Source organism: Cicer arietinum, chromosome 6 (genome assembly GCF_000331145.2).
Source record: "Cicer arietinum cultivar CDC Frontier isolate Library 1 chromosome 6, Cicar.CDCFrontier_v2.0, whole genome shotgun sequence".
NCBI lineage: Eukaryota > Viridiplantae > Streptophyta > Magnoliopsida > Fabales > Fabaceae > Cicer > Cicer arietinum.
The window spans coordinates 16,813,681-16,839,315 of NC_021165.2; the positions used below are offsets into that span (position 1 = coordinate 16,813,681).

General features: G+C 29.8%; 3 protein-coding genes across 3 annotated transcripts; all 3 read right to left on the reverse strand.

Moving 5' to 3' along the window:
* Nucleotides 1-844: 844 nt before the first annotated feature.
* On the reverse strand, nucleotides 845-2,105 carry LOC101493764 (uncharacterized). The gene has a single exon (XM_004505138.4). The coding sequence runs from the start codon at nucleotides 2,014-2,016 to the stop codon at nucleotides 1,069-1,071; it is 948 nt and encodes a 315-aa protein (XP_004505195.1). The 5' UTR covers nucleotides 2,017-2,105; the 3' UTR covers nucleotides 845-1,068.
* Nucleotides 2,106-11,195: 9,090 nt separating this feature from the next.
* LOC101494083 (polyadenylate-binding protein RBP47-like) lies at nucleotides 11,196-15,560 on the reverse strand. Its single transcript, XM_004505139.4, has 6 exons — nucleotides 14,966-15,560; nucleotides 13,731-14,220; nucleotides 12,927-13,009; nucleotides 12,720-12,850; nucleotides 12,167-12,263; nucleotides 11,196-11,664 (listed from the first exon to the last, which is right to left on the reverse strand). The coding sequence occupies exons 1-6, from the start codon at nucleotides 15,350-15,352 to the stop codon at nucleotides 11,524-11,526; spliced, it is 1,329 nt and encodes a 442-aa protein (XP_004505196.1). The 5' UTR covers nucleotides 15,353-15,560; the 3' UTR covers nucleotides 11,196-11,523.
* Nucleotides 15,561-18,955: 3,395 nt separating this feature from the next.
* LOC101494392 (uncharacterized) lies at nucleotides 18,956-23,450 on the reverse strand. Its single transcript, XM_004505140.4, has 6 exons — nucleotides 23,240-23,450; nucleotides 22,667-22,902; nucleotides 22,316-22,574; nucleotides 20,158-20,337; nucleotides 19,500-19,655; nucleotides 18,956-19,399 (listed from the first exon to the last, which is right to left on the reverse strand). Exons 1-6 carry the CDS (start codon nucleotides 23,267-23,269, stop codon nucleotides 19,226-19,228), a joined length of 1,035 nt encoding a protein of 344 aa, XP_004505197.1. The 5' UTR covers nucleotides 23,270-23,450; the 3' UTR covers nucleotides 18,956-19,225.
* Nucleotides 23,451-25,635: the final 2,185 nt, after the last annotated feature.

The window sequence follows — 25,635 nt, forward strand, 5'->3', positions numbered from 1 at the left end:
ATCTTAAAATTTAAAAAATACAACCTTAATGAATAGTTAAAATTACATGCTGGAAAAGGTTGTTTACGACTATTCTACATATTAAGCGGTCATCATCAATCATTACATGCTGTAGTGATGGAGAAATAATCACATGCTTTACCATCACTTTTTTTAACTTTAATTTGACTCTGGCTTGGTGCCCAAATCAACAACAACAAAAATTAACTGTATTACATTTTGCGATCATTATTCCTTAGCTTAATGATTATTGTACACTAAAAGCTTCCCACTTTTCTTTGTGTCATGCTTTTATACTTTCCACGTTGAGGTTTTCCCTTCATTCTTTTCGCCAACCATGTTCTGTTATCATTCTTCATTTATACTACCAATACCTTTCACCAACAAAATAGATTCCATCACACCAATTACATATCTTCATCGTCCAATCAAAATTAATAATAGTTTAAATTGTTTAAAATTGATTTACTAATTGTGCAATTTAAGCCATTCAATTTTAAATCAATAATTGAGACTGATTGATGTAATATGGTAATTTGACCCTAAGGAATCTGACTCTATCCAATATTAGCACAAGATACGTATATATATAAGACATAACTCTAAAATTGCAAACAATTTACTTCTTTTTTTCTTTCAAACATCAATAAATATTAATATTATTAAATTAAATATTTTATTTTAAATTTGTACCAGATATCTTACAGTTTTGTTCTAAATTCATACCAGAAATCTTATAGTAATTTGAGTTAATTAGTACACAATTGATGAAACAGCTAGCTAACATGTTAATTAATTCTGCAAAATATAGCAAATAAAAACAATTAATTTGACAAATGTAAAATTAGAAAAAGATGAAAATCACTTGCGAAATATATATGATAATGAAATAATTGGCTAGGTAAGGAACCTTTAATATATGTTTGTGTATCAAGGGTGTACATTTAATTATGTTCATACAAATTTCAATCTCAACAAGAAGAAATGAGAAAAAGATGTTTGGCAACAGAGAAGCATTGAAAAAAGAAGGTGTGAAAGAGGATTAAGAAATTGGATTATGATGAATGATTAAGAGCGTGAGAAAGAGCCAATTCCCTTAGAAATCTGATTCATATGATGATTAGAGCCGAGACATCCTAACAAACCCCTTTTATAAGGCAAGAAAGTTTTCTTCTTCATCTCTTCAGTAGCAGCCCGGTTCAGCGTATAATGCAATTCATGAGCCGAAACCGGTCCACGCCGCCTCGAAAATGAACCGGAACTCTCTGTAGACCGGAAACTTGAGTTCCTAACACTCACATCATCTTCCACCACCGCACTCTTTTTAGATAGAGCCGTGTATTTTCTCAAAGGATCTTTTTCGTTCGCTCTTCCCTCAGAAGCACTCCTAAACAGAAGAAAATCTCTTATTCTCCATTTTCTATAACCTTTCGTGAACGACAAGAACGATTTCACGTTACTTGCAGAGGAAGTAACAGAAACAGAAATATCTTTATCATCGGAATCAACAATGATGTCGGAGACTCTCAGAGGAGACAACGACCTACTTCCTTTCCGACCAGAAGAAGAAGAAGACGAAACCCTTTGTCTCCCTCTTTTTTCTTCTTCTCTTCTCAACGTTTCTTCGATTGCAGCTTCAAACGGGTTTGAATCTCTCTCAGGATCTTCGACCGTTTTTTTCTTTCTCGTCCTCGGAGAAACTGGTCTGTCGTTCGTGGGTGGTTTCAAAGGACGGATCTTTCCGCCATCGAAAAGTTCATCAGCGGCGGAGAGAGATTCTCTTTGGAGATTACCGCTGAAATCAAATTCAAAATCGTCGTCGTTGGGAAAGGTGTTGTTGTGAGAAGGAAAAGAGGATTGTTGAGGGAAGAGAGGGGAAACGCGAGAAGGGCTAGTTGGGGCACTGAAGAAGAAATTGGTGGCGAAACGTTGAGGGCTTGAAGGAGCGGTGATGTATGGAGAGGAAGTGTTGCTGTCGAAGTTGAAATCAAGTGGTACAAACACTTCCACTTCCATGGTGGTTAGGGAAAATGGGTGTCGGTTCGAATGTGAAGAGGTAATTTATATATATATATATATATATAGAGAGAGAGAGAGAGAGAGAGAGAGAGTTGGAAAGGGAAAAGATAGAATGAGTGGGAAAGATTGACTTTTGAGTGAAGGAATAGACTCACTGCTTATTATTGGAAGAACAAGCAGCAGCCTTTGCAAGACTAACCCATTGGTTTCCCTACTCACATTAATTATAGTTCTTTTTTTTTTTGTTTCTGTTTGATTAAGTCTAATATCAATTATAAATTAAATAAATGTATTATATATAAAATAGTTTAACCATTTTTATGTGTATTGAATGAAAATGTGGTAATAAATTGTGTGAGTAGTTTAAGAGTAGTTAACTTGCTCCCAACCTTTTCTTAGTCCATGTGTGTATTAATGAGAGTGTATGAAAGGCAACATGTTAGCCGTGGTGCCTCCTTTTCAATCTACCCCGACGTTTCTTTTCTTCACGAATGAATGGCTATTTATCACTCTCATCATCCACTTTAGTATCGTTACTCAAACACTCTTTTCATCTTCATCTACTAAGTTTTCAGAGAAAGATAGTTGACAATATTTAATATATGCAATCTTAATACTAATTTAAGTTTATTGTCTAAATTACCTTCTATAGTTAATAAAATTTATCATTAAAATTTGAAAATGTTATATTAAATTAAAGTTGATTTAAAGATGTTATCATTTTTTACGATAAAGAAAACTATTTTAATAGATAAAAAAAGAAGATTACAATTCGATAAGACACAATGTGTTGATGTGTTTTTTATCCAAACTTTGAGAGCGCATAAATATATAGGAAAATACCAAATTCATATATAAAATCTACAACTAAAACCAATTTCTTGCACATAGGGGATGAAAATAGGCTGGGGCAAACTAGGTTTTGCTAGCTTTGAGTCTGGCATGTCATAGACTTACTTTTTATGCCTCAGTCTGACCTTGATAGAAGTATGATATGATATGTTAGTCTACTTAAAAGTCTATTTTATTTTAATATTTTTGAATAATTAATCAAACATATCTTTAAATAGAATAACGAGTTAATATGTAAATAAAATTAAGTTTTATTTAGATATTTAACATTATATTTTGAAAAATATGACTTTATATACATTATACTTAAATTATATTTTATAATAATACATTTAAATATGTCATAAATTAAATGAGGTTAATATGCGTAAATTACTAAAGTTAAATATATAACAATAAGATTAAAATTTAATATAATGTTTATTTAAATAGGTCGACCTAATAAGTCTAAAAAACTTAGGCTTGTAGCGTGACACTCATATATCCAATATAGCCTCCATTCTTAGTCAATGTGGGACTTACCACTCATAATTGTATTCCAACACATCTCCCCTCAATTATGAGTTCTCACCACTAGACTTGATCCACTTGCTGGGGGAGTCCGGGGGAGCGCGACATCCGTAATGACTATTTGCAACCAAAGCTTTTGCCCAAAAGCAAAATGATTATCAAAATCACTTCCATTCCTAGTTTATGTTTTATGTTTCCAATATTTATGGGTCATTCTCCTTATATATCCAATATATCCTCAATTCCTAGTCAATGTGAGACTAACCACTAATAATTGAATTCCAACAAAAAGTCTAGTCTGACTTGAGCCTACGTAGACTAGGCTGTAGGTCCCTGTCGGTCGATCCGACTTATTCCCATCTCTATTTGCAGATATAGTAATTAACAAAAGACAAGAGAAAATCTAAGGTGTTTAATCTTATCAAAGTAAAGATAATTTATTTGACTTTTTATAACACACTTAGTATACGCGGTCTCAAATCTAGCCAAACTCACCACATTCTAGAATCCATTGGTTTGGAAGAAAGGAAGTAAAAATTGATGAGAGGCTCTGCCAATTCTACGCATAAAACATTAATTCAAAAAATCCAACAATGTTGAGACTTTCTAACAAACACCATGTGTGCAAACATAAAACAACCTAAACTAGAGCACAAAATTCAAAGCCAAAAAACCACAAAAACACCATCAAACATAACAACATAAAATCTTCAAACATAAGGTTTTAAAGTCTACAAAACACAAATATGTCATAGTGGTTTTGGTGGTGGCCGAAACAAGTTTTGGTTTAGTGTGGGAGCAGCCATGGAAGTGAGATGTTGAGAAGGTGAATCTAGTGGGGGGTCGTTTCCTCTAAGAAGACGCTTTAAAAAATTTGGGTGAAAGTTTGATAAGTGTGAATGTGGTGGCTCTTTGTCAGGGACCTTCTAGAAGTTGTTTCAATTTTCTTATCATTCTCATTACCTTCAGTGTTCAAAATATTTTGTTGATTAACTTTTGTACTAACAAATTGACGTGTTTGATTTTCATTGATTCATGAAACCATTATGAATAGTGTTGGCGCAATGTAAGTGTTGCATCCTTGTACAGCAAACATTTTTATCAACTATAAATATGGTAATTGAATTAATTCTTCAATGATTTTTTCATAACATTTGTTCTTTATCCTTATATAATTATGTAAAAATGATTCTTGAGGATACTAAATGTATAATATCATGAGAATGTTCCTTTCAAAAGGCATAAGAAAGATTGAATTTGAATCTTGACAATCCACGATAACAAAAACATTGTTGATGTGAGTAGAAGTTAGTTTGGTAATTTATGAAGTTCTTGGTAATTAACATTTATTTTAAAAGTTTTGTAGTTATTAAAATATATATCAAAAAACTTTTTATCATAACAATCTTCTTACTTTTTATGATGACAAACTTTTAGAATAAATTCAAAATTTTTTAGATGAATAAATAATGAACAAAATAATATTCATAAATAAGCAATTAGACTCTCCATAAACATATGCAAGCAGATTAATTCTTAAGATCAATTAAACTCCTTATAAATATATACAAAAGATTAACTCTTAATTAATTTGTCATTTATAATTTTTATCTTGTATTTTTCTATTATATTTTTCTCCACCTTTTATAAAGCTTGAGTTGAACATTAAAACAAATATCATTAATTGTTTCAGTCAACGGTGTAATTAAGACATAAACAATAATAACTAAAATAATATAACCAAATCCTATTAGATACACATGCAACCATTCAACACATTTAAAATTCAGTCATTGACACTACTTATTGGAATTTGAGTTGAGTCTAACTCAACCCCTAAAAAATCGACTTATAAGGTGAGAATTGTTCGGACTTATAATATGTATGCATGTCTTATCTCATCAAAAGTGAGATTCTTTAACACACCATTTCACGACCAAGATTAGACATCTGAAAAGTGACTCAACTGAATCAATAGTGATAACCTAATAGTAGATGGTCTAACGGATCTTGGATAGACTATGATACTATATTAGAATTTGAGTTAGACATAACTCAACTTCTATAAAACCGACTTATGATTTGAAAATTACATTTACTTATAAACACATATTTATCTCTTATATCTCATTCAATTTGAGACTTTTTAATAATATTCTCTTCATTTAAAAAAATAATTTGACCTCAATTTCAACACATGTTTCTAGGTAACGAATGCTCCTTAAGCCACGGTTTAAGATTTATGATCCGCATCTTTTCCTTTTGTCATTTAAAGACAATATTTTCCTTTAGACCATGCTCATTATTAGGTTATGAAGAGCTAGACTAGATTGTATTCATTTAAGAGAAGAAAAAGAAAACTCACCTTTTTAAAAGGATTCTTATGTTCAAAATGTATCTAATTTGTTTAATTTTTTTTTTATGGATCATCATCTGACGAGAGAATTTACTTACTATTTTAGAACGACATAAAATCATTTTAAATAATAACTTTTTCAATAAATTTATGTGAAGACACATATGTTAACAATTATAGGTATGCTTAAGCCTAATATCATTGTCACAAAATTTCTGTAAACCCACATACTTATATTTATTTGTCATGTTTAAAATACATTTTAAAACACTTAAAATCATATTTCATAATAGAATATTATGCACTAAATAAGACTCATTTGCAAATACAAACATAAATATATATCACGATATTCATATCTTTATTTTTTGAATCAATAACATGTGTGCAACATGATAATCAATCATTTACCATTCAAAATAACATTTTCATATTTAATAATAAATCAAATACAAGTTTAAGAATATAAAATGCAGATTTCAAGTTTCTTAGACTATATTTAAAATTTGAAGAAGGTTAATATCATACTCTCTAAGACACACTTTTCAACACTTTAATTTTTATTAATTAAAATTTACATAAATTTCACTAAATTACGTGAATTTCAATTTAAATCATATGGATTTTGACCGATAAAATGAATATATTAAAAAGTGTGTTTGCTATAATCAATTAGTACGCAGATAATCTTCATGAATTGAAGACCAATCACACGCACATAATACTGGTTGATATGTATAAATCCAAAATGCCAACAAGAAGAATATCACTGAGCTACATATCATGACACTTTTCATTGGTTAAAATGCCCATCCTTAAAGCAACTCTTATTCAGCTAGAGCTGAAGTTTAGCTTTGCCTCTAAAATTTTTTGTTTCGTTTAAAAATTTTGAAAATTAAAAATTAGAAAAGATATATTAAACAGGCATATTTCCACCTTTAGACAAAAAAGAAGACTTTTCTCATTCATTTAGCTGGACAGTGGAATTCTTTCATTTTCTTGTTTGTTATTGAGAATTTTGGTTACAATTTTTTACGAAATGTATGGGAAGATATATTGTTGACCTGTAATAAAATGAATATTATAAATGTTTATTTTATGACGAATAAATTATAAATGAGGCTTTGCACTTGAACAAAATATAATTGAATTTAAACACGTTGCACGAAAATATAAACAAAAATGTCCAATATATAAATAACCATATATCTCCTCTGTTCTTTTCCGACTATTATGATTATGAAATATCTATATATAATTTATGATCACCCATGTAGAAACAAGCAATGTCCCTTTCAATTTCAATCTCAATCTTTCTAATCATGGTCTCTTTAAGACCAATGATATTAAGAGTGGTTAGATAGTATTTAAAGTTTGAAGTTTTATAATCCTAGTGTGCTACCAAAATACAATATATTTTTTGTCAACAATTATCATAATTGTTTTAAGTTCATAATTCAATTGTCCGGTTTGGATCACATTGCGGCTAGCCCAGCACATATTCTCTCAAAACGTATTGATATCAATTTGGCCACTTGCACAACCATGACGATGTAATGTACCAAATCCACAGCATTCTAGATTGTAGTAATTTATTATTATGTCCTATTGCTAAACATATTTCACATCTAGTATATATGTTTGTTCTGAAGTCTCCAATTGAGTTTAAAGAATTAAAGGGTTTTGGTCTTTCGTTAAAATGTGTCTCGATCATTCGAAGAGTGTGAAAGTAATTTATAAAATATCTTTAGTCTAAATTACCAAGCAAAATAAGACTATTTAGTGCAATCGAAAATGTCTAGATTACCAAGCAAAATGAGACTATTTAGTGCAATCGAAAATGTTCAACTTTTTTATAAGTAAAAATTTAAATTAGTAGAAACACATTTTATGAAACATCCGAAAACACAAATTTCAGTGACGATTTATACGTAATTTTTATATATATTAAAAATACACATAAAAGAAAATTCATTGTCCAGCTTACTTTTATTTTATCATCAATCAGCAAGCTATATAGTTTTAACTAATTATGATATTTAGTCTGCTAATAAGTTTATATCGTCAATATAGCCTTAGACTAAACTCTTTTTTTTTTTTTTGGAATATATCATGTCCACAGTAATTATATGTGGATCATTTTCATGTTTCAATAACCTAAAAAAATATTAATGATGTTGATATATTCAAAGACCTCCGTCATGAACCAAATCGTTAAGAAATCTAATTCTGATTTGCTTTTGATTAGTTGTAACCCTTATGTCATGGTAGTTGTAAGATGAATAAAATCACAAAAGACCTCAAATGGTGAAAAAATTATGTGCCTGATTTGTCATTTTGTTTCTTGGGCGACATTCCATTCCAGATTACTTAGTGGTAGTTATTGATTGATTAAATTAAATAATTTGAAATTCATCCCCTCTTGATGCTCATTGACCATAAATAGTATATGAAAAAGAAAAAAAAATTGTAGTTGAGTTTATAAAATTTGCTTCTGGAAATATAAATAGTTTAGATAGAATTCTTAATTTCTTATAAAACTTGTGATTAGTATTTAGAATATAGAACATCCAACAACGCAGACAAATTTGTTGTTGTCAACTAAATTTATTATTTGACCAAAAAACCTATTATTTTTTTTTTGTGCTAACTAAATTTATTATTTAATATTCAATTGTACAGCTCATAAATTATAAGTAAATAAATTGCATTTAAATCACGTGTATAATGCTCCTGCCTCCTATTCATCCAAGACTAATTGTGTGCAACTGCAACTATATATATTATTTCAATTTCTTTAAATTATATATAAAAAAAATCATAATTTAACATCCTTCAGAACAATCTTTATTTAGAGAATAGTCCATGGTCATAGATAGTGCACAGGTTTTATTTAGATGAATATAGTATGTATGTCTTGAGAATAGTCATGGTCATAGATAGTGTCTAGGGTATGTATTTATGTAAGTATGAAAATAGTATGTATTTAGATAGTGCACACATGTTATTTAAATGACAATAGTATCAATAAGACTGGTGTTGAATATTCTTTTATGAATAAATTAAATATTCTTGTTATGTATGACATTAATTTATTATATTTTTATATATAATATTTTTAATTCGTATAATTGTAATATCACTTAAGGTAGGTGAAATTGAAAGATTATATAAAAATTTATTATTTCCTTCCCCTATATATATATGTATAGATTCTAAAATAATTTATAGAATTGAATTTTTATTTATTTTTTATCTCTAAAAAAATGATAAATTTTATTTTAATTAATTTACACAATTGTGAAATAGTAAATTCAAACTCGATACAAAACATTCAACCTAACGATATCTGAACATTTACTTACTAGTTAAATTAAGGCTTAAAATTAAAATTGAAAATTGTCAATCTGATTTTCCTTTAATTAGTAGACTATAATGATATTAAATTATTAAAGTTGTAAATGCATTTGAAACTAAATAAATAGTGTGACAGGTAGATTTAATAACAGTTGCATATAATTGGATAAATTTGAAGAAATTCCGGAGACAGGTAGATAACTTTTTAGACAAAGAAACGCGATTTTTAATTTTACCCCTTCACAATCTCTTCCTACTACATTAGTATGCAGAATGGTATACTATATAAATTAATCTATATCTTTTTTATTTTGAACACATTTTACTTTCTTATCACAATATGAATAGATTTAATAACCAAAAAGGTAATAAATGATTGGGTCTAGGCTCCCTCAGCACGGCGAATTACAATTTAAATTTTGGTTTAGAATCTATATTTAGTGTTTAGTAGTGTTTTTTTTATAAAATATAAATCTAATCAAATAAAAAATAATTAATATAATTTGATATTAAATTTAAAAATAAAATATTAATAATTAATTTAAAAAATGTTTATGATTTTACAGAATGGTAGTTTTGTCTTTTTATATAATTTAATAAATTAATATTTACAATTATAAAAATATAAAAGTTAATTAAAATTTTAAAATAAATTTAATTTATTTACAAGGTATTCTTGCCATTTACATATAACATATATCATATCTTTATTTACATTCTAACAAACAAAATAATTATTTGATTCCTCATGGTTTTATTTTTAAAATTTTTTATTTAGTAGTGTCAATTGTTAGTTTATAATATTTATAATATTTAAAATATTATAAGTTAATTTAAAAAAAATGTAATTGTTCACATAGTAAATGTTTATCATCGATAAATATTAAAAAACTAGAGACAATTGTTTGATATAAAATTAAAATGATGTGATAAATATAAAAAAAAAAATCAATAAATATTTATCACATTATTTTTTATATTTATCACTGATAAATATTTATTATTTTTGAAATTGAAAAAAAGAAGAAAAAATAAAAAATAAAAGACTAACAAATATTTATTCATTCTTTTTTATATTTATCTCTTATGTAATTTTATTGAAACTACATGTTTTTCTTTATGTAATTACATTGGTGTTCCATTAATGAATCTGTTAGTATTTTTACTTTAGAGATCAATTATATAGATGACAATTATGGTTCAGTTGAATTTTTTATTGCAGGTTTAAGTGCAACTTTTTTTCAGTTTTTATATGCAATTTTATGTGTAGGATTTTAAAATATTTTTGGAGCTTTTTTTGTGTGCATAAAATGTTTTTTTGTGCAGTTTTTTAAATAAAGTTTTTTTTGTAGTTTATTTTATTTGAACTAGATAACTACATTATTATTATTAGTTTAAAGTATATTATTATTTTTATTCAATATAAATAACTATGTTATTAGTTTAAAGTATATTATTTTTTAATTCTTAAATAAAACAAAAAGACCAAAATTTAAATAGGAAACACTGAAATTTTCATAACACATTCTTTTCTTATATTCATAGTAGAAAACAATTGAATCTATTTTTTTTTTTTTTGTAATAAATGAACCTATTTTAGATTTAATATAATCTCTGAAGTTTGGGTTTATTTCCAGGTTTAAAAACATTTGAGTTTATTTCATCATGTCCTTGTACATTTTCTTCGCAATATTGAAATTAGAAATCGATAATAACGCAAGTAAAACAATATCTTTTTCAATTCCAGATAGAGATGATAGATAGTTAGTTTACTAAACAAGAAAGTAAAGTGATTCATACCAACGTACTAAATTGCATTGTTAAGAAGAAAAAAAGACAATAGACAACACTGTCATCACAAACACAATAAATCATATCAGTAGATAAATTATATCATATCAGTAGATAAATTTTACTTTTGTTTAAAAGACAACATACAACAAGCTAACATGGAAAAGAAGTGAACTATGTACGAACCCGATTAAAGCTTAGATGTTTGTCACTTTTTCATATAACATTGATAATGTTGTGCACGACATATAGACCGTCCTCTAATTTATCAAAAATAAATAAATTAAAACTAAACTCAATTTTCCGTCGATTAATTTTTAAGATCAAACATGAAATAAATATTTCTATATTGTTCAATCTTTACACTCAATTTCAAATTTTTGCAAGCTTCTACACTGTTATGTGTAAAGATGATAATAAAAATAATCTTGGCTGCCTACTAACGATTAAATAACCAAAAATACCTCGAGCCATATATTATATGGTCGAGTTCAATCCAAAACTTCATAGCTTTTAATATAATCTTTAAGAACCTTGGAGTACCATATAACCCAGCTACAAATTTAAAAATAATACTACAGTTCACTTAAGAGAGCAATAAAATCCATCCTATTTCAATACCAGTTCTGCTATGACCGTTAGGAAGCACCTTGAATTGCAGCAGCAGGTTGCATAGCTATATCCTGATTCTGTCTAGCAGCAAATCCATGACCTCCATATCCATGGCCTCCATAACCCTGACCGCCACCGTAATGATTCCCATTAGAATCATTCCTCCACTGTGAGTTCCCAAGGAATTACATTAGAAATGGATTTCAATAATGATGTAAATACTTGATTTTGCAAAACTTGATAGGGAATAATATTTCTGCCTACCTTGAAAAGTATGACATTATTTTGGGGCCTTCATAATCAAGATCTATTGCAAAGGAATTAAAAAGTGTATATGCTAATTGACAACTCTTTGTAGCAACTAACTACATGTTGAAAGCATATGAATGTGGAAAATTTCATAAAATAATTTGGCACGTAAGTAGAAGATGTACATCATAATCGAAAAAGTATAATAAAGTAACAAACTATCAGTAAAGACTGAATACAGTGATGCACTGATGTTGGTACTCCTTACACTAAAAAAGATATAGTTTCACAGATTGAGTACACAAAAACATTAATCTGGATTCATTTATGTGAAGATTGAAACTCTAATTTTCCAATTAGATAGACAAAAAGATAAAAATATAACAATAAATTGAATTTAAAGTAGAAAAATAAACTCACATGCTTATTTCCTGGACTGCGACCCCAAGAAAGGCGCACTGTCTGCTTCCCAATCATTGTTCCGTTCAATGCTTGAATTGCGTCCTCAGCATTCTTTCTGTTACAGAAGAGCAGAAGGCATAAAAAAATAGCTAATTCACCCAGGCAAAACTAAGAGAGTACTAATGATAATTGCAATAGCAATCACGATCATATCAACCTATGCAATATAGTTCACAGCAATTTCTTTCAATACCATATTGTTAAGCAATAGTATTAAGGTGATAGTACTAAGACAGTACTAATGGTAACTGCAATAGCAATCACCACTATCATCCTATGCAATAGTTCACAGCAAATTCCTTCAATGTCATATCCCCGTCCTTATACGATTCTTAACCATGACGAGTTGGGACAATCAAGGATTCCATACAATTTTTTAGTTCCATACCCATTTGAGGAATACTTATGCCACTGTCTATTTTGCAGAAACCACCCACTGTGCTATGGGGGTTGCAATAACTCGCGAGCAAGTTAAGTTCTATGTCTATGTTAAGGGATACCACAAGTGTACCTGTCAGCAAGTTGAACAAAACCACATCCTTTACCGACTGGAATCTTCACAGAGACAACATCACCAAATTGCAAAAATGGTTGTCTGAGATCCTCATCACTGATGTCAGAATCAAGCCCTCCAACAAATATCTGTAACAGATATCCGTTACTGAGATGTCAAAACAAGTTGATTAAAAGATATAAAAAGCTACAAAAGCAGACTCACAGTTGTGTTGTTAGAATCCCCTTCAGATTGGGAACCTTGGGCCACAGCACCATTAGATGAGTGTCCACCAGCCAACACCACAGCTAGTTTAAGAAAGAAAAAAGTCAGCAATATATATACAATAAACAACAAATTTTTCTGCCTCGTTATGCTTTCAAGTTTCTAAATTGTGTAAAGAGATACAAACATATATCACTAACATTCAACAATAGATTGAAGCTGAAAAAGCACAGACTTGTCATCCAGACATCAAACAATTTACATGATGAGATAAGCAAGGGAATAGAGATAAGGATGTGAAAAAGCATAGAAAAATCAGCAATAAGCAATTGTCAAAAATCAAAAAATAACAAGTCCATTCACGCATAAAGCCAAAAACCATTATGACATTTAATATACGGATAAATATATTTAAGCAGCAAAAAGTTCCAGGACTTGTATTGAATACTATGATTACTGTTAGCAATATAAAGCATACTTCCAAATAAAGCAGGTTACTTACAAGTTACAGCTTATTCATCATACATGTTAGTATTAACAATTTAACCAACTTAAAAATAAATTTGCACAAACCAAATTAAACAAGTAATTTAAAAGAAGATATTAATATCAACAGCCAGCAAGGAAATTAAATTACTGGGACCTCCTTTCAGTTAAAACGTAAATTTAGGGTATCTGCAACAGAAAAGGTAGGTGTTGATTTAAGCGGAACCATATAAATAAGAAGTTAACACTGAGAGAGCAGAGTGTAATATAATGAAATTACTTCACATGCAAGCATGATAACAATTAAATAACAAAAACCTTGTGAGGCATATTGTTGGGGATTTCCATAAGTTTTTTTGGGTGTTGCAACACCTATTCGCATCGCCCTGCTAGAACAATAAACACCATTCATTTCAGTCATTGCCCTTGTCCTCTCATTTTCATCACCAAACCTAACAAAACCATAGCCTTTTGAACGGCCAGAATTAGAATCAATGACAACTTTTGCTCCCTTAATAGATGAGTATCTGCTAGCAAACACCTCTTGCAGCATAGCATCAGTAACATCTATGGCCAAGTCCCCCACAAATATAGAGAGATCAGAAGTAGCATCAGAAGAACGTCTCTCACCGCCACCAGCGCTGAATGAAGCCCAATTCAGACGAAAAGCCTGATCTGTATTTGGCATCATAGTACCATTATAGTTCTGCAAGACTTTCTCAGCCGTCGCCCGCGAATAGAACTCAATAAATCCATATCCCTCCGACTGACCAGTTTGCTTATTACGTATGACCTTGGCCGATACAACCTGCATATAAGGCAACACAACATAAAAAACCTTTGTTTGGCAGTGCACAAACTTTGGTTCAAGCTCATTTCAAGAAGCTGATCAGAATATGACAAACAAAAAGGTTTCTTCATGAATGCCCAAAAAAGGCAATGTCTGATTGTCAATGTCAGCTATTCAAATTTAACATGTGAATATCTCAAAATACATCAGAGAACAAAAATAATGATTTACATTAGCCCCATTTTACAGAATACAATTAATAGATCTAGGTTATACTAGAGAGTCTAGTAAAAACATGGGTCAACAGCTTCACGTTATCAGCCTTCAGACTCTAGGGGACCACATAGGGTACCAAAAGTAGACCTACCTTAGAGTGGCAATGCCAAGGATAGAAAAGGGGAAAACCCTACTCACACACGAAAAGATCAATGAACTTAAATTAAAGTTCAGGCCATAGCTTAAGAAATCAAATCGTGATTTGATTGGTTAATCAAAATGCTCATGAATGAATTGAATCAATCCAATACCAACCAAAAATAAAAAATGTCAAATCGGCAAATTAAACAATGAAGTATTGTACCCTAGTAACTTCCAGCAATAAATAAATCAAGATCATTTATATAAAACAGAAACTCACATCATAAGATATGCTGATAATATTAAATTAAACCAATGAAAGCAACTTATGAAACCAAATCTAACAAATTGAATTTCAACATTCAAACTATAACAATTAATTAATAGAGAGAGAGAGAGAGTAAACCTCGCCGGTGTGAGCAAAGCAGTTATGAAGAAAAGTTTCGTCCATCCAATGGTGAAGGTCACCAAGCCAGATCGTCTTGATCTCATCGGGAGAGACTTGTTTCTGCTGCTGCTGGTGATGATGGTGGTTATGATGACTCTGAGGAGGCGGCGAAGGCTGTTGCTGATGTGGCGGCTGATAATGATGAGGATGAACATACGGCATGTAATGCTGAGGATACATCATCATCTGTTGCTGCATCATAGCCATAGCAGTAGCAGGATACTGCATAGACATCCATTGTTGTTGATACTGATGCGGCTGCGCCCATGGCTGTTGCTGCTGATGCTGCTGCTGTTGCTGCTGAGGATGCTGATTCAGATCGCCACTGTTACTTTGTTGAGCCATATGAAAAAGTATAGTATAGCCTAAGTTGATTTTAATTCTCTGTCTCTTTACTCTTTGTTCTCTCTCTCTCTCTCAGCTGGTCTATGGTCCAAGTAGCTTAGCAGAGAGAAGGAGAGTGAGAGACAAAGACAGAGAAGGAGAAGAAGAAAGGAAAATGAATGGTAATAGGGTTGGGTTTTAAAGAAAACAACAATTACAACGCGATATTAGATAGATACATACATACACACTACTTTTTACATACACCAACACCCACTTGCCTTTGGATCTGGGGTTAAAAGAGTAATAACATCGATTGTAACGTCGTTTAACTTAGCCGTCCGTGAACAGGTATTTTTCAACTTATGTCTCGTGCTGTGGGACCCATTCTTCTCAATCAACGGCTCCTACTTATTTCCTACTAGCCTACTTGCAACTTGCACCCACTGCGGCTACCATATCCTCACACCCCCACACTTCAATATTTTAATTTTAGACCCGTTTGATTGAGGTCAGCTAATCAATGAGTTTTTTCTTTTTAAATTTTGAATTTTATTTGGAACTCAATGTGTCTCAACTTTTATTCAAACCGAGGAGAAGTTCTTTTTTTTCCTAATCTCATTTTTGGAATAAAGATATTTGCCAGTCATTCATTTTTTTTTTTTTGAAAATTTGTCACACATGTGTTTCATCTTTGGAGGAATGGTCACAATAGTATAATGTATTTGGAGGTTGCATTCACTTTGTTTTATATCAATTGAAATTCTATTTTGCTATTTTTAATTTACTTGGTTCAACAAAAAAGTGTGTCGATTCGAACATAATCGAAGATGATGGTTAGATGTGATGAGCTAACAGATTTTCATTTACTGAAATAAAATGGTATATGCAAACACTTTGATAGTCAAGTAAGTAGATCTTTGAAAATAATGAGAGATAATATAGTATAGAAATTATGTGTCATTTACTATGACGGAACATTTCACCGTTATTTTCTCCTCTTAGATGTTAAAATTAGAGCATATATTAGAATTAAGGCCGACTGGAGTCTTAGAATTAAAGTTATTTGTTTATTTTTCCAGCATCCTACTCACACTTGAACCTAATAAAAATTTATCATAATTGAATCAATAAAAGTTGAATTAAACAATATTAATCCAAGACATATCAGCTAATACGAACGGAGTCTTTAGCCCCTTCAAAATATTTGTCACGGCTAAATAACTATAAGGATGATGGATGATAGGAGTAATGGTGGAGGGTGTCTAGAAATAATGACATTAGAAAGGAATATGGTGAAGAAGTTAAAAGACTTTTTGGTTCAAATTCTAGAGAAAAATGTTAAAATTAAAACTAATATACTAACATTTCTTTGACATCTCAACTTTAGTTTTGTATTCTCTATTTATTGAACTTGTACGTGAAGTTTATCTTTTGTTTTTGGACATCAACATTAGTAGATTATTTAATGTTGTCAAGTTCAAACTCCCCATCAATATTTCATGAAGTTATTGGTGGTTTGGTTAATTTTTTATTTATTTTGAAGGAGTGGTTTAGTTTAAATGTTGACTCCTGTCTACTTTTAAAACAGCTAAAATGAAGTTATTTAAGATTCTAAATCTTATTTATTTGAGCAATTATTTTTTTAGAAAGAATTTGAGCAATTATTGTTAACTAATAAATAAATGAGAAGTTAATGTGAAATAAATACAACTACGTATCATCTATACTTTTCACCCCATATGTATAGACATGGATTTACAATCTCACATTAGATATTGTATATGCATATGTAACATTAATTATTAATTATTTTAAGCGGATGAAACTAATCATTTTATTATTTAAAATGAATTTTATTCTAAAAATGCGTTAAAGCAATATATATATATAAATTTTACACTGACGTTTGATTGTTTTATCCTTAATTTATTTTGGTAAACAATAATAAGTAAAAAAACCTCTAAAAAGGGAAGTAATATTTACAAGATTCTCGGAATAAATAATATGGAAAGTAGATAATTTCTTTGAACTCAGTGAAATAATAAACACTATCATTTTTATTTACTATATATAATAAAAACATTCAAACATTACAAATTAACATTGTATAATCAATATATCATCTCGCTACATCAATCAAATATTGACATCAAAACATATATGAAATTAAAGGTATTCTATGAATGAGTATATGATGGTTACTTCTAGCAAAAATAACTAATCATTTATAATACAATAAATAATCGTTCAAATATATATTAAAAGAGATATCTATATTTAATGTACAATAATTTCTTAAATAAATTACTTTTGATATAAAGAAATATACTAAATTCAAAACAAACAAAAGAATCTATGAGTCATACTAATTATGCGGTCACAAGATTTAAATTAATCAAAGCTAGAGCTGTATGCAGTTTAGTTAAATAAAATGTTTCATCCAACCTACAAATTAAAGCTTGGTACAGCTTCTACTCCACTCTAGAATAATAATAGGTTGATGTAATAATATTATTTCACAGACAACATAACATCATAACCCTCATTGATGATGATTATGGACGCACGCTTTTATGAAAAACTTTCAATTTAAGGATTCAATTCACACCTTTTGAATTCAACGGTGCCTTGGTTCCAAATATCCGTACAACGTCTATAACCCAATTCCATGTGTTTTTAAAAGCAGTAGTTGTGATTGGTGGTAGTTCCTTGGAACGTTGCATTTGCATGTTGTTTGGGAACGCGACCAGGTCAAAAACGAGTATGCGTGTGAGTGAGATATTGAAGCTACCGTGTCAAATTTTGCCAGTGCTTTTTTAGAAAGGGCTTCTAGACTTTTATATGTGCCTCCTTTGACTACCTTTGTATTACATGAATGAAATGAGGTGGGAAACATCATTTTGTGTTTAATAAGAATTTTAGTTCTTATAAAATTATTTTATTTATAAAAACTAAAAATTAAATATAATAAATTTATAAGATTAAAAATTTATTTAATCCTATTATTATTCACCAAAATTATCATATCAACACCTACTCCCTTATTATTTCGCATACTACTACTATTTTTTTTCTTAGGTAAGTAGTCGTACCAGACCCCCCCTACTTACATAATTGTAGAAAATTATTAAAAAAATAGGTTAATGCCTAATATTCGATTTATTGAAAATCGTGTACTAAATAATAGGACAAAATATAACTCTTTTTTGTTCTCAAGTACTATTACACTGTAGCCAACCATGATGAATTTTACCTACAATGCTATGTGAGTTAATTACACAGTTGCACAGTTAGTTAAAATTAGTTGCCTTGATAAGATGTACAATAAATACTTTGTAAAAAAAAAAGTACAGAACAAATATAGCATTTATCACTCACATAGTCAAATGTGCAACTATTTCATAATGAGAATTTCTCTTAATCTGAAGCTTCTTACCTATAGCTTCCTTCCATTTGCCACCTCTGATTCCTAACACGTGAAAATAATATATAAAATAAACAAGTGGTGTGTATGTGCATCTAAATGCCCACAGCTGTTTGCACCTAAACAAGGTATATTATAAACGTCAGTGACCTTCAATTCCCTTAAAAGACATTTGTGCTCTCCTTTGACAATATTAATAAATAAAAATTGACAAATTGAAATTGCAAATTCTCTTGATGGCTTGAATACAAGTGTTCAACAAAACAGTAAAGTAGAAAAATTACAAAGAATGAATTAAATATTTAATTGAATTGGCAGACAAATTAAGAACACAAAACTGAGAGGGGCATGGCAAAATTTTCAACAGGGTAGCTGCTTTCCTGTTGGCTCTTGTTGCGACTCGCGAGCAAAGATTAGAAGAATGCTAAAAAGAAAAGGCAAAACGCGGTATGTACATACCCGTCAGTTTACCTACGATAATCTTCATGGAGGAAATTCTCATATTTCGTGCCGGTCAGTGCTTTGCTCACATCATCCCAATTTTCAACTTGGCTCGATAATGATCCTCTATGAATCTTCACCTGACGACTCTTTAAATTCATTTGAGGAACCTTTAGAAACTCCAGAACGTCCATTAATTTCTGAAAACAAGTTAACCATCAACAGACCTTTATTTTTTATTATAGGCATATAAATGGAAGATGAAGTAGGAATCAATCATGCACAGATGGTGTGACTTACTGTTCGGTTTTTGACAACGTCTTCATAGTATAGCATAATGTGCCTTGTGCTCTTGAAATATTCTAAAGCCTTCGTGGTTGTATCATTCACTTGCTTCAGGTTTGCAATCAGCAATGTTGAATTCAGTGTGGGCTTGTATTTTGCAAGTATTTCTGCCTGAAACGATAGATAGAATCCATTAACATGAAGTATGAATGTCTTTAGTAGGATGATGTAACATATTCAACTTGGTCCTCCAAAGATCAAGATTTTGCCAAATTACTCCTCCTCTAAAGATTTTTTTTCATAAAATTTGCCCCTCATAGATCAATGTGTCACCTTATTAGTCCTCCAAATAATTTTCACCAACTAGTCTCTCTTAAAGATACACTATTGTCAGCAAAATCATCCATACGAATTACAATACCGGTCAACAAAAGGGCTAATTTGGATATAATTTTATATATCAGTGAGTTATTTGATGAAAAATTCTAGAGAGGACAAATATAGTAACAATTCAATCATCGAGAGACTAATTTGGAGAAAAATCTATGAAAGACTAATGTGATGACATCCTATTTTTGGAGGACAGAGTTGGCAGTTTCCTCACATTACAACTAACTCAGAGCACCTAGCAACGCGATGAAACACACATGCAAAACAAAAAATAAAGAAAGACCTCCTTGGGTGAATGAACATGAGATTTGTGAGTGCCATTTAATATCTTCACATTTCTATCATATTCATTTGCAAGTACAGAAATCATCCGGCGCAAAAGATTCCTTCTGAAAAGAAATATGACTGAAACACCGTGTATTCTGAAGTACTCGGCGATTTGTTCGTGATGCTGCATCAATCCCTGCAATAAATTACAAATCACAAAGATTATGTCATACTAAAAAATATAACATGTCAACTATTAAATAAGGTGAAAAATAAAGAAATGCAATATGCCAATATGTGTAGGCAATACAAAAGCCATCTGTTGAAAACTTGAGTTGTTATTGATGTGTTGCTTTTGATTTCATAGGCCTGCTCCTTGGGTGGTTTTCATTTTCCCGGGCATTAGTCACATTTTTAATATATACCAAAAAGGAAAGTTCTGATTACCTACTGTAAGAAAGGAGAGACAAATATGGGGAACCACATTAATTAGCTTTGAATATTAGAATTTCGAAGAGTAACTTATCATTACGCCCAAGTGTCTTTTTGAAAGAATGGGCAGTAAATAGTATTAATAATATTGTCAAATAGTGGCTATAGCAGCACTATAGCATAGCGGATTTTGAACAAATAGCTATTTTCCGCAATCCGCAATTGACAGCAATGACAAAAATTACGAATGTAATTTAATTTAAGAAAATACTTAATTGACTTCATGAATGGTCCATGATAATCAATTTTAGCTAAGGAATAATCATATTAAATTATTAATCAATCAAACTTATAGAAAAAGAAAACAATCACACCATCTAACAATTATTCTACCAAAAGGAATATATCAATATATGCAAATGGATCGCCCAAACCTAGTTTCACTATTAGGGCACTAGTAGCTACTATTCCAGTTTCTTGTAGCAGATGCATCGGCCATAGTATGAAAGTAAAAGAGAAATTTTAGGATTTTTAAAATTAATAAAATTGATAAGTTTGCACATGTGCCAATATGACCTATTTTTAAAATAGAAAAACTGACGATTCAGTTAGTAATTTAGTATTACTCTTATATTCACTGAAATATGTAAATGTTTCGATGCAAGCTATATTTTGCTTCCATTCCCTTTTTATTTGTTTGCATCATGCCTTTTTTATATATAATTGACTTATTTCAACTATTGTGCATCTTCCGCTATTTGCCTGCAATGCTATTTGCTGATTCACATAGCATATTTTTGACATTCCTCTATTTTCAGCAATTTCTATTCTTAACACTGATCCGCATTGACTATTAAGGAAATCGGGTAATACCTAACTTTATCTACTCAAATAAACTTGCAGTAAGGAACTTCTACATTCTAGGGTACCTAAGTACTAAAGGGCAACTTCCCACACTAGAGACATATTTCATTCTTAACCAAAATATATTATTATACATGTAGATTAGTTTGTATTGTACACTCTTGTGCTTTCTGTCAACTATTAAAGCAAAGCCAAGAACCATCCATCTAATGCAAAAGTGTTCCGCAAGAAGAAAGAACTACTTCAATCTCACTGAACCTTCAACATGTTATGCATCCACATTTGTAAAAACATAAATCATCTCGGAAGCAGCCACGAAAACATGGCAAAAATACCAAAACAAAAATGATACTGAAAAACTCAGCCAGTCAACCTCTGCTGATCCTTTATCACAGCAACAGTTCAACAAGAACAATCGGAAAATATTTTGAAAAAGTGAAAGGTAACAAGTGAAGGTCTTCATCGTCACCATAACTCATGTCAGTGTTTGTGTGTGCATGAAAGAGAAAGTGCAAGAGAAACACGACCCTTCTTTTCCCTTTATATATCATAGTTCTGCATTCTTTTTAAAACGTGACATCTCACAAGCAACAGTTTAAACTTCAAAAATGTTCACTTTCCTCTAAATTCCATGTAAATCGACAGATATATTGGTCAAAATTATTTAAAACATATTGTTGGTTACTCACAGATACATGTAAATAAAGAATTGCATTTCAAATCATCAAATTATTCTTCCTATACACAATTTTAATGTTGGTATTTCAGACTTTATTTGAATTTACTACCAGAATACCTAAAATAATATACTTTCCTTTTGAAAGCTACACCAAAAACACAACACCGAATAATCCAAACATAAATAAAATAAACTTTACCTGATTAAGCATCCACTTTAAACCAACTGCAGTCGTGCACTCGTTTTTGGAAGCACTACTTAACCAATCTAGATTATAAATTGTGTCCAGCGTCTCCGTTATTGTCGATATATTACTCCTTCTAACCTTAACCGAAAAGATTTCCCCATTAGAACTTATGTTAGGATGACTATTTAAAAACGTCTCGAACCATCCACTCCCGGATCTCTGCATTGACAGAATCGTAAAATAGCGCACAGGGTGGCATCTACATTCCTCCCTAACAAACAAGGATACAATATCAATAAAGTTCAAAAACAAAATCTCAAATTACACTCTGAGAAGTGAGTGTACTCTTAACATCTCAATCACCTGATATAAGTGTTGGGATTCGGGTAATGCACATAAGGAATCTCCCAAGGTTCAATGTTAGGTTCAGGACAAGGATTTTGAATAACATTGATATCTATAAAACCAATTTTGCTACCAGTGCTTATCTGCTTCAAACAAATAGAACATATATACACACCACAAACCATTGCAAAGGCTAACACGACCAACCTCCAAACAAACGTAGAATTCTTCAAACCCTTCACAAGTAAAACATCCTGTAACCATGAACTACAACATTATTATTAATTATATTAAATCGATTAATTAATGAATATGCTAAAAAAGCCTCAACTTGGTTGATCCAACAAATAACCATTGAATAGATTAACATTAACCCCACAGAATCTACATCTACAGGAAACTACCAAATGAAAAACTAATAACCCATAGACCTTAAAAACACAGATATTCGTTGGGGTTATTTTAAGAAACCAGATCGGACAATTTCACGTGACGCCCCATGAAAAAACAAAATAAAAAAAATAATATTTTATTTAAGTTTGGGGAGATTTGACGAAAATAGAAAACATGGCACAGCAAAAATACACTGACCTTGGTGAAGGAAGAGAGATCATCTGCCATTGTTGACGAGCTCAATCAAAAGGCATTTTTTGAGTTCCCTTTTGGAATTTCTATTGTTTGCGATTAATTATTGTAATAAAGCTTCTTTTTTCAGCTCTCATTGCTGAAACCTGCAACAACCCAGGAAAATAGTATAATATTTTGATGGGAAAAGCAAAAGGGATCGTTGATTATGGGGTGTGTGTTCCACTGAGCTTTTTTCTTCTCTTTTATATTTATTTATTTTATTATTGTTACTATTATTATTATAGTTTTTAATATATGTTTGTTCTGATTTTTCCTTTCATTTTTTGGTCTCTTGGAGAACGAAATGATGAGAGTTAGAGGCTTCTAATTTTAACAAATTTTAGACCGTTGTTTATTTTTTCTGATAGATAAATAAACAAATATATACATTGGAACTCGCACCTGCCAACTGCAAAATCTCTCTTGACTTCGTTTGAGTCCGACCGAAGCAAAACGACATCGTGAATGTGTTGCCTTCCCCTTAAAACGACATATAATTGTGTTTTTTTATCCACAATCGATAATAAACCACCACAAAGTTGACAATTTTATAAACTTTCCTGCCACGTATTGGGTGCAGTCTTGCCGTCTAACATGTTTTTTGTATTAAAATACTAAATAGTATTAATTATTAATTAATTAAATAAAGGAATCAGTTAGCATCATTTTTGCTTGTATAGACTTTGAAAATTAAATCATTATCCAAATTGTTTAAAGAAGGGGTCTTTCTTAACAACGTGTGCATTGGACAAGGTTGCGATAGGTGTCATCGTCTAGAATCTCAATTTTTAAAGGGTACTTTTATTTTTATATATATTTAGAAATTTTAATATAAAATTTTATATTATTTAAATTATATAAAATAGTTATTAAAAAAAATTATAAACATCACAAATTAAATAAATATATATTATTTAGTAAATTGAAGAATAAAATCAAATGATTTAAAAGTTTAAGAGACTAGTTAGAGCACTAACATTATAATTTTAATATGGATAATTGAACACGGTATTTTATATATCTTTTTATATGTATATATAAGATAGTAAAAGAAATTATTGAACACAATCTGAAATGTTTAATTAGCTAAAGATAGTAAAAGAAATTATTAGATACTTGAAAAATATGGAGATTTTAACAACGACTTCAAAGCAAGTTATAAATATCTTGAAATTTGTTTAAAATATATTATACTTATTATAATTTTGATGGTGAAATTTTATTTAAAAAACTAAAAGTTATTAGATAAAATTTAACATTTAAATAACATCAAACTATATATTATTGAATTATTTAAAAACATTTACTTGTTTTCCTAATATAGGCATGTATTATAGAATGAAACTAAATATTCTTATTACGGTTGCAATTACCAAATATATGTTGTTTTAAATTAAAATTGTTAATGTTTTATTTGCAGTTTATTATATTATAAAATAAAATAAATTATTTTATTTTGATTTTAATTGAATATAATGTCTCTAAGAATTTTGGTTATAAATAAATTATTAAAGATACCGCATCAAAAAATAAAAAGAGGATAATAATTAAACACTTATAAAAGCTTTTGAATTTTTTTAGTAGAGGTAACATTTCCTTGGTTCATCCAAGACATCTAAATTCTAAAGGACCAATCCTGATAAGAAGATCATTCGCTAAAATCCCAATAAAAGTCAAGAGGTAAAAGGAAACATAGTATTTATTATTTTATCTCTGGAAGAAAAAAACTACACTAAAAATTTTATCCACTTGCTAAAATTTGTCGTAAATTAAAGATTTTTTTTATACAAAAAAACGATATTCATTCATTCAAATCAATAGAGTACATCAAATATAAATTCAATATCGCAAAAAACAAAAATAATGAATATATAAAAATAGTTACAACATCCAAATTACTAAACATAGTATGGCACAATACCTATAAATAATTTGACAAAATCAAAGTGATCGGGATACTCATACATCTGAATCTGTAACATTGAAGATTTAGTCACTGTATGAATTAACAATAGATAAAAGTTTATATGTCAATTTAAATTAAACAAACATTGCAAAAAAAACTGAAAATCAAAAAAATATTTTACCAAGACGATACAAAATTAGTGTGGTTGAGTAGATGTGGCCGCAACTTTGGACAATATTTTTTAACTCTCTGCATTTGAAAATTGTGACATACCCTAACATTTATAAATTCCAACCAATATCATTTATTTGATATAAGTTTGAAAGTTTTCCTATAGACTTTTAATATTGTTTCTACAATATGAAATTTTATTTAAAGAATTAATTGTTGAATAATATAATTAAATATGATAGAACTAGTTAATATTCACTTATATTTTATTGAGATTACATAG